This window comes from Hyalella azteca, unplaced genomic scaffold (genome assembly GCF_000764305.2).
Source record: "Hyalella azteca isolate HAZT.00-mixed unplaced genomic scaffold, Hazt_2.0.2 contig11104, whole genome shotgun sequence".
NCBI lineage: Eukaryota > Metazoa > Arthropoda > Malacostraca > Amphipoda > Hyalellidae > Hyalella > Hyalella azteca.
This window is the reverse complement of record NW_025941113.1, coordinates 38,167-53,317: the sequence shown is the minus strand read 5'-3', so window position 1 is coordinate 53,317 and position 15,151 is coordinate 38,167. Positions and strand designations below refer to the sequence as shown.

At 35.0% G+C, this 15,151-nt stretch overlaps 1 protein-coding gene across 1 annotated transcript; it reads left to right on the top strand.

The window, feature by feature from the left end:
* The first annotated feature begins 73 nt into the window (after positions 1 to 73).
* On the top strand, positions 74 to 14,737 carry LOC108674529 (2-aminoethanethiol dioxygenase). Its single transcript, XM_047882702.1, has 4 exons — positions 74 to 500; positions 11,019 to 11,171; positions 11,713 to 12,109; positions 14,611 to 14,737. Exons 1-4 carry the CDS (start codon positions 321 to 323, stop codon positions 14,655 to 14,657), a joined length of 777 nt encoding a protein of 258 aa, XP_047738658.1. The 5' UTR covers positions 74 to 320; the 3' UTR covers positions 14,658 to 14,737.
* The last annotated feature ends 414 nt before the right edge of the window (positions 14,738 to 15,151 follow it).

The following is a 15,151-nucleotide window of genomic DNA, read 5'->3' as shown; positions in this document are numbered from 1 at the left end:
AAAGTAAATCTTCGACTTCAAGTAATTCATATATATATATATAGTCAATAAATTTGCTTATCGTTGAATAATATTAGTATAGGGTTGACCTACACGTGCACAGAGGAAATGTCACTCTATGGGAATCTACTTTCACTTAGCTACGACAAACAATTTAATTAAAGATTGGCCGAGTGTGGTCACCGAAGTTTCTTACCTCCTCAGAGCTAGAATTGGTTTTTAGTCTCGTACGTGATCAGCCAGCCAGCCTTGTCACGTTTGCTGGCTATGATAAATAAATTTGGCAGTTCACGGACGAAATAGTTTTCATTTTGAAGATAATGGCTTCCCTGATTCAAAAAATTGGGCGTTTGGCAGTTCAAGCTTTCAATAGGGATTCTTCAACTTCTCTTCAAATGAAAAGATCATGCATAAAGCAATTGGAAGAATTAGTTTCGACCGTGACCTCTGCAGATTTGGCCATTGATCCTGCCCTACTGCAGGATGATCATTCACAAAATGTAAGAATTGTTATGTAACTAATGCGTTAGATTTGATGTTGAGAAACAAGTCTGAATAAGTTGCAAAATTTAGCAATTTTTGACTTGGCTGCTCTTCAGTAGAACTGAACTGTAATTTGCTTAGAGACATGTCAGATACTGAGATAGGTAGTTGATCCAAACTGCTGAAACATTCTTTCAAGCCCCATCTAGGTGTTGAAAATTTCAATTTTCAAAGCTGCATATGAATTTTAGAAGCTACTAGTTGATTTATTTTGCAGAAGCAAACATTTATATCTGAACAATAACTTTTTTCTGTTCTGTTCTTCTGTATGTCAAATTGTCAATTTTGGAGCCTTGCATTCTGATGATCTGATCCTGAGCCCAACTGGAAAATTAGAGAAAATGCCATTTCTGAATGAAATGGAAGCAGGATGAAATTCTAAAAATTAGGGTTCATGTTTTATTTTTGGTCCACCTCCACTATTCTTTCATTCCAAAAATTTTGGTCAAGATAGAAAGAATAGCTAAAAGCAGGTGGATTAAAGTTACGTTACACTTGAATGAATCAAGAATGAAGGTTGCAATACCTACTTTGTGTGGAAGATTTCAATTAGGCTAATTTGAATATATAAATTAAATTAAGTTTTACTAAATTTTATTTAATTAGGGTAAACGCGGTATATTCCTTCACATTAAGGATGCATCGAGAAATGAAAAACTATAAAAAAATAACCGTATGCGTTACTCAAGTTCCGTTTGCTTTATGTGACTCTCAAAACACTGCACTACGAGTCAGCAACAACAAAACGTCACAAAATGTTGCCATATTTATTCAAAAGCCTTTAGACTGCAAACCTACCAAATCCCCATATTCCGTCACTGTGTGTGGCTATATTTGGCACGTGGTGAGGCGTATTCCGTCCGCACTTCAAATTCTACTGATACATAATCATAGTGGCAATGCAGAGAGTTTTTTAGACTCTCTCTCAACTTCTCAAGTTCATTTTTGAGTCCTATAAGTAGACCAGTAAAGTATCCTAGATACCAGCATTATCATACATAAGAAATTGGTTCAATTCTTGAGTAAATGAGGAAATTAAAAATGAACCGATTCTAAAAAATCTGTGGTTTGTCACTAGGTACGTAATGCCGTCATCCACGTGTTTGAATTTCGTTTGCTGTGTGAGCTGTATTGGAATACAACAGGGCTTTGAATTAGAACACTAATGAATATTGAACACTACTTAATTATGCTTTTAATTAACAACTATTAAGCTTTTAATTAAGCAAATTTTAATTTTTGTACACAGCTTGAAACGATCTGTGTGTGTCCAATTCAAGTTGTGACGGAATTAGTTTTCATGTGTCTAAATCCATTTCTCAACTTAATCATCTATTAATTTATTTACCACTTGAAATCAGCGAATACAAGTATACTTGAAGGATTCCTAATATATTCACAGACGTATTTTAAAGTCTCAAACCATAATATTCTTCCTATACAATAATACAAACAGTTGTTCACTATTTGGTAGAGCAAGGTCAACTGTCAAATTTGACACATTTTTCGATGATCTCACTGGGTAGTGTGCATTGTCTGTCTTTGGATCTCAATATTTTCCCGCTAGATGGCCAAGACCTAGTGTTTTGGCAGTAGTTTGATGCGCAAATGTATGACATCACCATTTCAACCATCAATGAACGCATGGAACTAAAACAAAGCTTAATATAAAGAAAAAACTAGAGAGGTGACGGAATTACCCACGATGTCGGAATATACCGTGTTTACCCTATTTAAAACACAACATGGTACATGCTGTAGAATTAAATTAGGTATAGGGTAAACACACCATATTCTGACACAGTGACACTTTAACCCATTAATGACGAGAATTATTTACTGAATTTTTTTTTGGTTCCTTGTGAGAATATCATTTGTGATGGTAATAAACAAAAAATATGTTCATATATTTTTTTTTCGTTGTATGTGAAAAATTATAGCTTGATTCCTGGTTCCACATGGAACCGCTCGGCATTAACATAACGTTTCTTCAAACAACACTTTTTCCGATAGTAAATCAAGCAAGGTTATTCATAATGGATAATACTTATTCATAATGGACAATACTGATGATAAATCAATCATGGCAGGATACAATTCAATTTTTAGCATAGAATGCTTCCATTCATTCAAAATGAATAGGAAGGTTTCCCATTTTACGAATGTTTGTGGGTGCGTTGTTAACATTGTTTACAAAGCACTGCATTTGCAGTGCTTCTGATGTCTCTTTGCTGGCCAATGTTGTTGATTGTTGTATTGCACTTCATCAAGGATCGAAGTAGAAGGATGCACTATAGACCCTGATTGTTTTATTTAGGGTCTCCTGCATTATTGCATTTCCTAACCGATCTTTTTGAAAATTTATTGCACTAGCCATTCTTTTTTTCAAATGTTTTTTGAGAAGCCAAATGAAACCAGAATAGATATCACATATAATATGTTGGCTTGGGACCAATTGTATCATGTTTATGAGACCAATCCATGTTCCAGCCCATGAATAAGTTTCTTTTTCTATTAGATCCTCTGATTAGCTTCAATTGCAGAAATATATCATTTGATTTATCTGCTGCCCAAAGTTTATAACTAAATCTCACGGGCTAGCCACGTATATGTCGTAGTATATGACCACAGTTGACTTTCTTCCCTATCGAAAGTCATTGTTTTCACATTTGGTGATTACTGTTGCTGCAATGACTATTCTCCATAGGCAAGCAGAATTGCTGGTGGCTGCGTCATCTGAGTTATCTGAATCTCAGTAGGTTTTGTTTGTTGCTGCTTCTGTGAAAGGTTCAGTAGCAAATATTTGATCTTCGTGTTATTCTTCTCTCGAAATCTCAATTATTTCATGTGATGATTTGCCAAAATACAATTAGAAAAAAAGTGACTCGGGATGAACAATCGTATAGTGTTCAACGTACCTACTTCCAAATATTTTAACTTTCAGGATATATATTCCTAACAGCTCTAAAGATAATGATTTACTAATAAATAACAGAAAAACTTAGATCTAAGATCTAAATAAATAATTTCTAAGTACAAACAAGTTTTTGAAATACAATGCGTAACTATATCACAAAAAAATTACTGGGAAAGCTAGATGACCGGAATGTTTACACTACTGCCAAGCGGTTCCATTTGGAACAAGACAAAATATTTTGTGATCTAAAAGACTTTAGAAACATTATATCACGTAATACCATATACAGAATTAAAAGTACTCTCTTTATCAATAAAATTCTGCATCTAACTTATAAGTAATATATTCTTAGAACGAACTACTTACCTTTCTCTGCAATGATGTCAAGCCCTCCTGTCTGACACCCGTTACTTACAATCTTTTAATGATAACTGAGCAGGTAGTAGTCGGAGCAGCAGAACCAAACATTGCCAGAACATGGACAAGATGTGTATCAAACCTATGCATCCACTAGTATATTGATTTGACCATACAATTTTATTATGAATCCATTTTTTTCCGCTGGTTCCAAATGGAACCGCTCGGCATTAATGGGTTAAGGACATAGCAAGAAATGAAAGGCTATAAAGAGATCACCATATGCGCAACTCAAGTTCTGATTGGTTTACGTCACTTTCAAAATACCAAACTACGTACCACGGGCCAGCAACGATGAAATGTTACAAACTGTTGCCATATTTATTTAGAAACCTTTAGAATTCAAATCTACAAAATTGCTGAATTTCGACGCTGTGTGTGACTAAATTAGGCATATTGTGAGACTAATTTCAATTTCTGACAATGCTTCAAAACCGTAATTTGTAATTTCAACTCCATGTGTGAGCTGTATCGGAATACGATACAGCTTGGAATGAGCTGTGTGTGTCTAATTCCAAGCTGTATTGGAATTAGTTTTTAAACGCCTAAAACCTTCTCTTAACTCAATCAAATATTGATTTATTTACTTACCACTTGAAATCAGCAAATACAAGTATACTTAAAGGATTATTAATATATTCACAGACTTGTTTAAAAGTCTCAAACCATAATATTCTTTCTACACAAACAGTTTATCACTATTTGGTAGAGCAAGGTCAACTATCAACTTTGACACATTTTTCAATGTTCTCACTGGGTGATGTGGACTTCGCGCTGAGGATCTTAACATTTTCCCACCAGACCAAGTGTTTTGCAGAAATCTTGCGCGCAATAGTATGATGTCACTATTTCAACCATCTACGCATGCGTGGAACTAAGACAAAGCTTAATATAAAGGAAAAAGTTGAAGTATCAGAATTACCCATGATGTCGGAATATGGTGCGTTTACCATATATAAAAAATGTGTAATTAAAAATTTTATTTAAAAATTTTAATTGAAAATGAAATTTTATTAAATTGAATTATTTAACAGGATTAACCTTGTGGTACAGGTCTAAGCGCTTGATGATTTATATAATGCAATAGTTGCCCCTTCTAAACTACCGTCAAATGGGGTATGTAATAAGGGACGTTTTTGAGCATTTCATGTTAATAACTTCTCACCATGAAACATTTCATAAATGAGTTTGGGCCCATTTTAAAGGTCTTTGTGACAAAAAATTGTGAAGGCTATCATATGGCAGCTCTGAAAAAATTCCATGTGCTATTTGTAAGGTGCTAGAGGCAATATAAAAAGCTCCTGAATTAATCTGGAAACGAGGTAATAAGGGACACTTGAAATAAAACTCAATTCTAAAATTTTTGAAGCATGCAGGCTGCAGAGTGTACTCATCCATTACTAACAGTACTCTGAAGTCCTCCTCTTCCTTTGTAGATGTAAATGTAGAATAAATGACATTTTCTGTGGATTTTAATAGGTTTTTCTTTATTTGACATATAACCTTGTACATTTTGACAATATAACCTTATACATTCATTACTGTATTACTAATGTGATATTACTGTATCCATGGACATGCCATTGAGCATTGTGACCATTGACAATGACCTTGCCCACTGCAAGCTTCATATCAGCAGCCATGTAGCATTTCTTCTGTATCTGTAAGCTTACAGGATGGCTTGTAATTTTGCACAATTTTAATCGAGTCAAGTGATTTCACTTCAACAAAAAAAATTGTAAAAAATATTCCTGCAAAAAAGAAGGAATATTTTAGTGACAACCATCATATTCTGGGTAGAAATAAATCATTGTTTTGTAGGTTAATTTCTTTTCATTCTTTGTTGCCCAGTGACATTTCTATCTATGACGTTCTATGCACAATTTTGTGATGACTGATGCAGTAATTTTTTGTTAAGTGAAATTTTTTTCACTGAGCGAGGTAAATGTAATCAAAATTCTTTGTTGTTAATCGATTTTTTCATTAACTGGAGCTTTTGCTAACCAAGGTTCTACTGTAAATGCAATTTTAGGGGTGTCCCTTATTCCCCGGGGGGTGTGTCCCTTATTAACCCGTTTTGCGGAAATGGCCGCCATTTTTTCTTGGAATGAGATATGCAAATTCTGTCAATCACGTTTTTAAGCCAACACCTGTGTGCAACTTTTATGTAAGTAAAATTTTTCAACACTACAGATATTTTTTCTGCTACAGACCTTAGCAGAGATACTTTTCAAAAATCTCACTTTTCACACTTTTTTTCAGGGATTTTTTAGAGGTAATAAATGTATGATTTCTCAACTTGCTTTATGCTGCCTAGACAGTAAAAATGTTGAACTTAATGCCTCTATTTTCAGTTTTGCAATATTTTGATTAGTTTAGCTGCTACAACATTTCTACAAAATGTTGGAGGACTGTCCCTTATTACCCCGCCCGTCCCTTATTACCCCAATTGACGGTACGAATAATTTCTGAAAGACACGAGACATTCAGAATTTGAAGTTATGAACACGTTGACTCCAAAGTGGTACATATCTGTACCACAAGGTATATTGCTCCAGTACAGAGTGGTACATATGTGTACCATTTTAATTATTTAAGCACATTATTTCAAAATAGATTTTAACATACAAGTTAAAAAGTTAGTTACATTATTTTTTTCCGGTAATAGAAAGCATAGGGTCAATGAAAAAGCATAACAAATCTCAAATGCGCGTATTTTTAATAGCACAGAAGTGAAGCAAATACGGCATTCTGTCACGGCCTCAAATCCCAGTTTATCACATAAAGTGAGCGAAAATAATTAAAATTAATAAAATTATGGAATACCAGTCAGATTTCCTTTATCATTTGATGATTTGCATCAACTTCTAGACATTTTCATGTTTCTCTATTTTCTAGACTATACCACAAAGCCATGGTACAATAGTGTCCCACTTTGTTTGTCACAAAGATTTTTCTGACTGTAGTACGTTGTGGTACTCGTATGTCCCATGTGTTTTCTCTCACCAACATATTCGGTCTAATGCATATAGAGCTACACACCTCCTTTCACTGCAACGGCCAGCGTCAAACTAACTTGAGAAATGAAATTTGTCACCGTCTGCTATGGAAGTTTGGCATCCAAGCAATCGGAGTCAACGTGTTAAGACAATGTCGACATAATAGGGCAAATCTTGATGCATAGCAGAAATTTAAAAGCAAAGAAAACGGCCAGAATATAAACCATTTCTTAAGAATGAAAACGTTTTAAGAGTCCAGCTCCATTGTCAGTTCAAAAGTTCAAAACCCATAAGAAAAGCAGAATCAATTAGAAAACTAGATTCACATTAGAGATAAAAACATAAATTGACGAAGTAAAAACAAATACTCATAAGTCGTAAGGTGACAGGCCTATCTATTTACCATTTTCGAGGGGATAGGAGCTTAAGGCTGCATTTAAACTAGGTTTCTGTTTGAAAATGTACAGGGATTCTAAAATCTGTAGGTCAGCAACACTGGTTGTGTAAGCTAGAACTCTAAAATCACTATTGGACACCAGAACATTGCCCTGCTTGGCATGGACATGCACAGCTGAATGCGGAGGATGCGCAAGTAATGTTCCCGTTCTAAAACTTCTGCCATTATGCTCCAACAGCATAGTGTAAAAATTGCGAGATGCCATACCAACATGCGCTGATGCACACTGCGCACAGCTATATCTCTATACTAGGGACAAATGCATAAAAAAGGAAGAGCATCTTTATACCTGAAAAACGTGCTGATTATGAAGTTATTCAGAACTTCAAAATTGAACTTCAATGAATTAGGTGATGATTACTAGTGCATAATTACTAGTTAGCCCTATAGTGACAAGCAATGAAATATCCAGAAATTAAAATTTCATAAACTAGTTTCAGAAAGCAAGAAGTATTATACAAAATACTTATTTGTATGTAAATTGAAAAAATATGCATATTGGAGGTGTAAATCACACTCAAATAATTTATTAAATGCAGTCACTAGAAGAAATATTCTCTTTATAATGAAAATGTATTCATGCAGATGAAAAAATTTAAAACATAAAAATTTAATTTCGTTCAATTCAATCAAGTTAGTACCTTAAATAATTGAATATCTATTGATACTTCCACCTTTTAAAAATAATATAACTAGGTACTCACTGCAGTGAGTGACAGAGAGCGCATTTTCTCATCGAAGAAAATTTGAGGTCATGGACGGACAGACAGACAGACAGACAGATGGACATGGTGAGCACAATAGTGCATTTATTCCACAAATGAGAAAATGCGCTAAAAAGCAGAAAGAGTGTTGATTTCATTGTCCAAGTCAAAATTTGCCTCAAAAACAAACAGGAAGCTGTGGTGAGTCTCTTTGTGAGGCAATTTCAAGTGACCATATATAGTAACCAGACCATGAATGGGTTAAAAATTGTAGCTTAGTACATTAGGTAGCATGTTGGCATAGACTGTAGTGTAGCACATTAGCAGGCATTACTATAAGAGCATGTTAAGAGGAAAGGCTTGGTTCTAGAAAAACTTCTACATTTATCTATGAATCTTCTTGAAATTTCACACATATACATCAAACATAATAATAAAAACATTTTTTTGAAGAAAACATGAAATTGATAAATTTAAAAAAGGGGGTACTTTGAAAATGTTATAACTTTTGCAAATTACGGTTACAATATTGAGACACATTTCATTCTATTTATAAAATGATTGGTTATCTAGCGGCTCATGAAGTTTGATTTTAGATTTTCCTCATTTTTTTTCTTAGGCACATTTTTCAATTCTTCCACATTTTTCCCCACTCCTTCCCATATACAAGTCAAACCATGCACAAATCCAAAAAAAAGGCTTCTAGAGTCGCTGGCTATGGTCTTGATAAACTGAAAAGGTGTACAGATAGAGATTGCGATCATCAAATCAAACTTGTGAACAAACTAACTCACAAATAGACATGCGGCTCACACCATTGGATGCGTGAGATTTAGACCTTCAAATTGATGCAATTTATTGGCAAGGTGGGATAATTGTCCGCTCAAAAGTTGCAGAACAATTGGTCAATTGTGTATACATCACGGAATTTTCAACCAATTGTTGCATACTAAAATCAACTTAGTGAATGGACTAATGCAGGCATAGACATGCCAATAACACCATCAGATGCACCAAATTTGAACCGATAAATTCTTAACAAAAACCAATATAAAACTGATCCCTTAAGGGGAGCATCTACCCTAAATTTTATCTTGGTAATTTATAGAGGGATCAATTTGAAATTTGGTACAAATGTGTAAACCCTAAAAAACTCCAGTTTTATTCATGTCAATTTTTCAAAAAATTGAAAGAAAATGTGAAATTCTTGAAAAATGGTCAAAAGGGGGAACTTTAGAAAACCTATCTCCTCCTAGGATTTTCAAGCTACAACATCGAGACACATATCATTCGATGCATAAAGACCATATCTACAAACTGGTCATGGAGGTTTTTTGCATTTCTCATTTTTGTGGGTGTGGGAGCATTTTGTCCAAAATTTTTTGAAATTTTCTATTTTACCTCCACTTACCCCCCCTTTTTGCAAAATAGAATCCAAACTATAACAAACTTGGTAAAAAGCCTACTACCAGTTTGTAGATCTTTTCTTTGCAAATCAAACGATATATGTCTCATTGATGTAGCTTCAAAACTCTAGGAGGAGATAGGTTTGCTGTGAGTGAGGTTTTCATGTTTTCAAACTTTTCAGTAGAGGCGAAAAACCGCGGTGCGCTATGTAAAGGCATGCAACGTAGCTTAGATACCGGAAGTAAGCGTTCTCACTTCAAAGTCAGTCAGCAGTGCATAGGACAACTACATCACCACCTTTCCGCATGATGGCTGAGTGATAACTGAGCTGCAGGTCCAGTGAAAGCCATTTTATATGGCTTGGCTGTAATTATCCCCATAGACTTTTGTGAACTGACCCCACCACCCTCCCCCCTTTTGGGATCTGTCCTGTACGCATAAATCAATGTACAGAGATGGTTCTAGCACCGTTCAATGTGGCAGAAAGTAAGCTTTAAGATGAGCTTAAAAACCAGAAAAGCCGAAAATTTTGATTTTTAAGGTAGATGCTCCCTTAATGGCCTGGTACATGTTCAAGGTTTATTTTTAGCACTAACCACTAAGTGGTACCCTTTGCACCTTTGCAAATCCCAATCCAAGCAAGTGGATGATAGAAATTTCTTGAAAAACAAGATGGTGTTGTCATAATTGATGTTTTTTTTATTCATTTCCAAACACACATCAATCAAATTAAATTACCAGTTCGTGGGACTTGTAAACTATATGCCTCCCACGCTCTGAAGCAAAACTGACTGTCCACCATTTTGGTAGCTTTGTTGTGATATGCATGTGGTTTGTGCACATGCCTACATAGTAATCTAAAAAGCAGTTCAAATAATGCAAATAATGATCTATAAATGCCGTATTTAATTAAAAAAATCCTTATAAACAATGGTTTCAAAATGTTCTTTTTATTAAAGTTCTAACTGACCTCACAAAAAACCATGAAAGCTAGAGCCTTGGGATTTTTTGCTTTTGATTGGAAATATTTCTTCCTACAAAATGAGATAAAAAAACAGAAAACACCATTTCCTTGATTTTTAGGTTTTGACTTAAGAGGTTTTTATATAACAATTTGGATGAACAAAAAATGATCTGAATGAAAAAATATGTAGGCATATGAGAAAAAAACCATATAGAATGTTTTTACACTAAAAGTGTTGAAAAATGGTAAACAGTTGACAAGGTGGAATTGGTAAAATTTGAAATTCCTTTGTTTTTGAACATGAAGAAGATGGGCTCATATTGTGGCCAAGAGCACTCATTCACTCTACAGTCCACTATATCTAAAATCCTTAGTAACTATTCCCAAAACTGAAAGTTAATTCCTATTTGTTTATGACTTTCAAGCTTTTTTTATGAATATTAGATAACTTTTCAGGTTGTAAAGTTGATTTTAAAGCAAATAATTTATGTTAAAAATTTGTTCATATTCAGGGTCATACTTCTTGGACCTATCCATGAAACAATTATGGTCTCTGAAATTCTATATTTCTTCTGTTACTTGCCTCCAATAATTGATATTTGTATTGCAGAGCAACAGAGGGTGCTTCCGAGCTGACGGGCGCGCCCCAGTAATTTACATGCAGCTCTATGAAGATTCTGACGTCAACATTTGTGTCTTCATTTTACGTAGAGGCGTCAGAATGCCCATGCATGATCATCCTGGCATGCAGGGATTACTAAAGGTTAATGCAGGTGTATAGAAAGTGAATAGATAATATACTTGTGCTGTAATTTTCTTCAAAGAAATGTGCTGTTAAGGGGAAAAATCTGACGGATTTTAATGCTTGCAGTATATAAATAATTGTTTAAAAAGCATTTGTAATTTGTTCACTTTTTTAAATGAAAACTTTATGGTATCTGAAAGGGTGTTTTCACATATTCTTATCTATGCAATTGATAGGAATATATATGTATATACTATAGAATATACATTTATATTTAGTTGAGCTTTGATGTTTTGTCATTGCTGTTTAGTGAGTTTGGACATTGGAGAAGAAATTTAATCATCTTGATTTTTATTGCTGGTTCATGTCTATCCCTAGTTCAACTTACAATTACAATTATTACAATTATTCAACATACAGTTGAAGTACAAATTCAATTGTCTACCCCAACTTCAAGTACAGAAATATTATGATTAATATTTATATTAAGCTTAAATATGCTTAATAATTTAAGCTCCTGTGAGGTAGAATTGCTATTAATTATTTTGACATTAATCAGGTGGTGCACGGCCGCATCAAGGTGCAGAGCTACACACTGCTCAGCGAGGCTGGCCCCCGCAACCTGCACTGTGCTCTTAAGCATGCTCCTGTAGAACGCACATATCTCCACCCTCCTATCTCTCTCAGCCCAGACAGAGAAAATCTTCATGAAATTGTATCTGTAGATGGGCCTGCTGCCTTTTTAGATATTTTATCACCGCCATATGGCGAAGACAGGCGTTTGGGTTTTGAGCGTGATTGCCATTATTTTAGAGAAGTGGATGTCACTACTATGGATTTCTTAAGTGATCTAGATGAGAGTAAGACCTGGCTGACTCCCATACCCTCTCCAAGTGATTTTTGGTGCGACCAGGCGGAATATCGAGGACCTCCTCTGAAAGGGGTCATTGAGAGGGGTAAGGCACACTAGCTCTTTAGAAGTAACTGAAAATTTGTAGGTGTAGATGCTGCTACAACTAATTGCTGAAGTATAGCCACTGGCTTGCTTGTTTATCTCTAGTGCTTGATTGTGCATTGGACGATAAATGTTTAACGTCTGGCTTTTATCTGATGCTTACTAAGTTTATTGACGAACTGTTTTTTTTTCTGAATGGTAACCCTTTTCTACATGTTTTGTTGGGGTATTATTCAATTTTAGAAATAAGTTGTTGAATTAATTGTATCTTCAGCTAAGTACGGATTTGAGAGAAGATGTGGTGTATGTTCCTTTTTCTCTTGCTGTGTATGGCAAAGTTCTAATTTCACGTTCAAGGTTAACCATGATGCTTGAATTAAGTCTATCTTTGAAGTATGTATCAAGAAACTTCTTTATTTTATATGCTGTACCTGGGTCATTGTGAAAAAATTATTTTATTTTACTGGTTTGCTCCAGAGTCTATATTGTTGTTTGACTTTTGGTACTGCTTCTTCTATTTGGTTTTCTCTGTTTGCTTATAAAGTAATTGTTCTTGGATTGTAGTGTCACAGATAGGTGAACTGTGTTGGCTTTTTTTGTTGATCTGTTTCCCTTAAGACCTTCAAAAATACAGCACGTCGCATTTCAGATCTACAACAAATATTCTAGAATTTGGGCCATTCATTGTGCCATTCGAATTTCCCATTATATTATTGCCATACCATTGAGAATGTTCGTTAAAAAAAGCTAACTGATTAAGTGCATGGAAGCGGCAATTGTAAAGATTGGCGGTGTCGTGAAATTGCCGATGTTTACTACCTAATTATTTTTTTTTATTTAGATGTGTAATAAAATTAAGAAAATCTCTTCAGAGACTGAAGTTGATTGACTAGCTAAATTAAAAGGAGAAAATTCCTCATTAGTTCAAAACGTTGACGTGTTGATTTACTCAAATTCGGATTTTTTTTTTGTTTCTTTGCAATAGATTAGAAGTCAGTTCCCGGAAGTTTCCATCCCGGTAATTAATTCTTAATGATTTCTAAAATGCATGAAATCATAGCTGGTTCGAGTGCATCAACTTGATGTTTCGCAATGGTGCTTGACTTCTTTAATAATCGTGTTAAGATCTTCTGAATAGGCATGCTCTCAAAGTATGACGACGTTTCGTGAAAGTATTGTTCTTGTCGACTCGTGTGTTGGATTATGTCTTAGACACACGCGACGTGGTGGTACGAGCCTTTCTCCGACACAAATTTCACAAAGCCGTTGATTACAATCCGAAGATTGTGGAATTAGAGTTCGAACAGAACTAATTCACACCCTGCGATATTCGGTTTGTGAAGAGTAGCCTCTGTAAACAACAACTTAGTTACTCTGAAATAATATTTTGCCAAGTAACGTCATTATGGGATATTCAGTAGTAAATTACCTAAGATTCTCCAACGCTATTGTTAGAATGTAGTCAATTTACTTCTTAATGCAATTTATGTTCTGGCATTGCAGTGAGAGAATTTTAACGAGTTGTTTACCCTACTGATTTTGCAATAACTTCTTTAAAAGTAAGCCGTTGTCTGGGCATCAATTTGTCGGCTTCTTAGAAGCTCGAGGAATGCTCTCAACTATGATAAGAGTTGAGCAGAGTTGAACTAAGCTTCTAGTGGCAAATTTTTTGGCATATCTTGAATTTAATTAATCTACATCTGTGACTGTTCTTATCTACTGCTAATTGTATGGCTGTTTCCAGCAGTTCAGCTAAGTAGCAAGACGAGTTGAACCGAACTGTTCGCTAGCGGTGTGCGTTCCTAATATTGTTCTGATTTTTCGTTTGTAAGTAAGCGGTCTCCGACATCCCAAATATACTTATCTTTGTGCTCGACATAGTCAAATGCGTTTTTCTTTTTACCAGTATTAAGCATGATATTTGAATTAACATAACCATGTAAAGTTAAATATTGCGTCATGTCGCCCTATATTCTCATTGTTCGAGATGTCTTGACACTATAGCGTCAAGTCGCGTACATGGGGTCTTCAACACACTGAAGTATGTGTGCGAGTCCTGTGTTGAAACAAATATTCAAATTATTTACAATATATTCAAGCAGGTATTGATTGAAAACAGTGAGTTCCAGATTTTAGTCGTCAGGCAAGGTGCAACCGGTCACCTACAAGTTCCTTTTTATTTGAAAACTTGGAATTTTAGCAGAAGTGAAAGTCTTGACTACGACAAGGGACTACAGAACGCGATTTCGAGCCGCACGAGGTTACTGGAACCCTTGAGTGAAACTTCTTATGACCAAACAAAATCAAAATGAACTATTGAATTCATCAAGTAATCAATTACTGGCAGCATAACGTGAATCATTCTTTCATGGGCGCTAACTACCAAGTTGAAAGACCTCGTTTTGATCAGTGTGACCAGCTCTTTAGTGCATGGCGAGAGAAGGAACTTTTCATGTCGTATGAACATAGTATAACTTGTGAAGGGTGCGCCTTTCCTTGCAGGGAAAAAATGGCGTCGCTACAACAGAAAGTTAACTACCAAGAAATGATCAGCCACGGGCACTGCAGGATCCACCATGAATGAAACCCGTTGCGTCGCAGCATCTCGTAAGCGAATTTTTTTTTTTTTTTGCTTTTACTGTCGTCAGGCATATGTCAGTAGAATATATACATTAAGAACTTGATGACGATGTTGAGCAACCCTTGATAATGGTTGAACGTTTAAAATGTAAGGCTAGCAAATCTCATGATATTTCATGAAATATTGAAATCGTATCGTTGATACGCTCGTAGCTACCGAAAAAATTTCAGACAGTTCGTTCACGAGAGCGATATTATAAATCAGAATCCCTGTAGATATGGTTTGAAGAAATTTTTAGAAAGGAAGAAAATCCACCTTATTGTTGAAAAATAGCGACTTGACATTTTTTGCGGTTTTAAATTTTTGGTCAATTTGAAATTTAAAGAATCGCATAATAGTCTGAAAATCTTTAGTTAAAAGATTGCTTATGAACAGCGCTTTCTATTTATCGACCGTTGATGT

Excerpts from the sequence above, each read along its gene's own strand:
- LOC108674529 (XM_047882702.1), top strand. The coding sequence starts at position 321 with ATGGCTTCCCTGATTCAAAAAATTGGGCGTTTGGCAGTTCAAGCTTTC. Across the intron at positions 501-11,018 it reads AGGATGATCATTCACAAAAT|AGCAACAGAGGGTGCTTCCG; the intron begins GTAAGAATTGTT and ends TTTGTATTGCAG. Across the intron at positions 11,172-11,712 it reads GCATGCAGGGATTACTAAAG|GTGGTGCACGGCCGCATCAA; the intron begins GTTAATGCAGGT and ends GACATTAATCAG.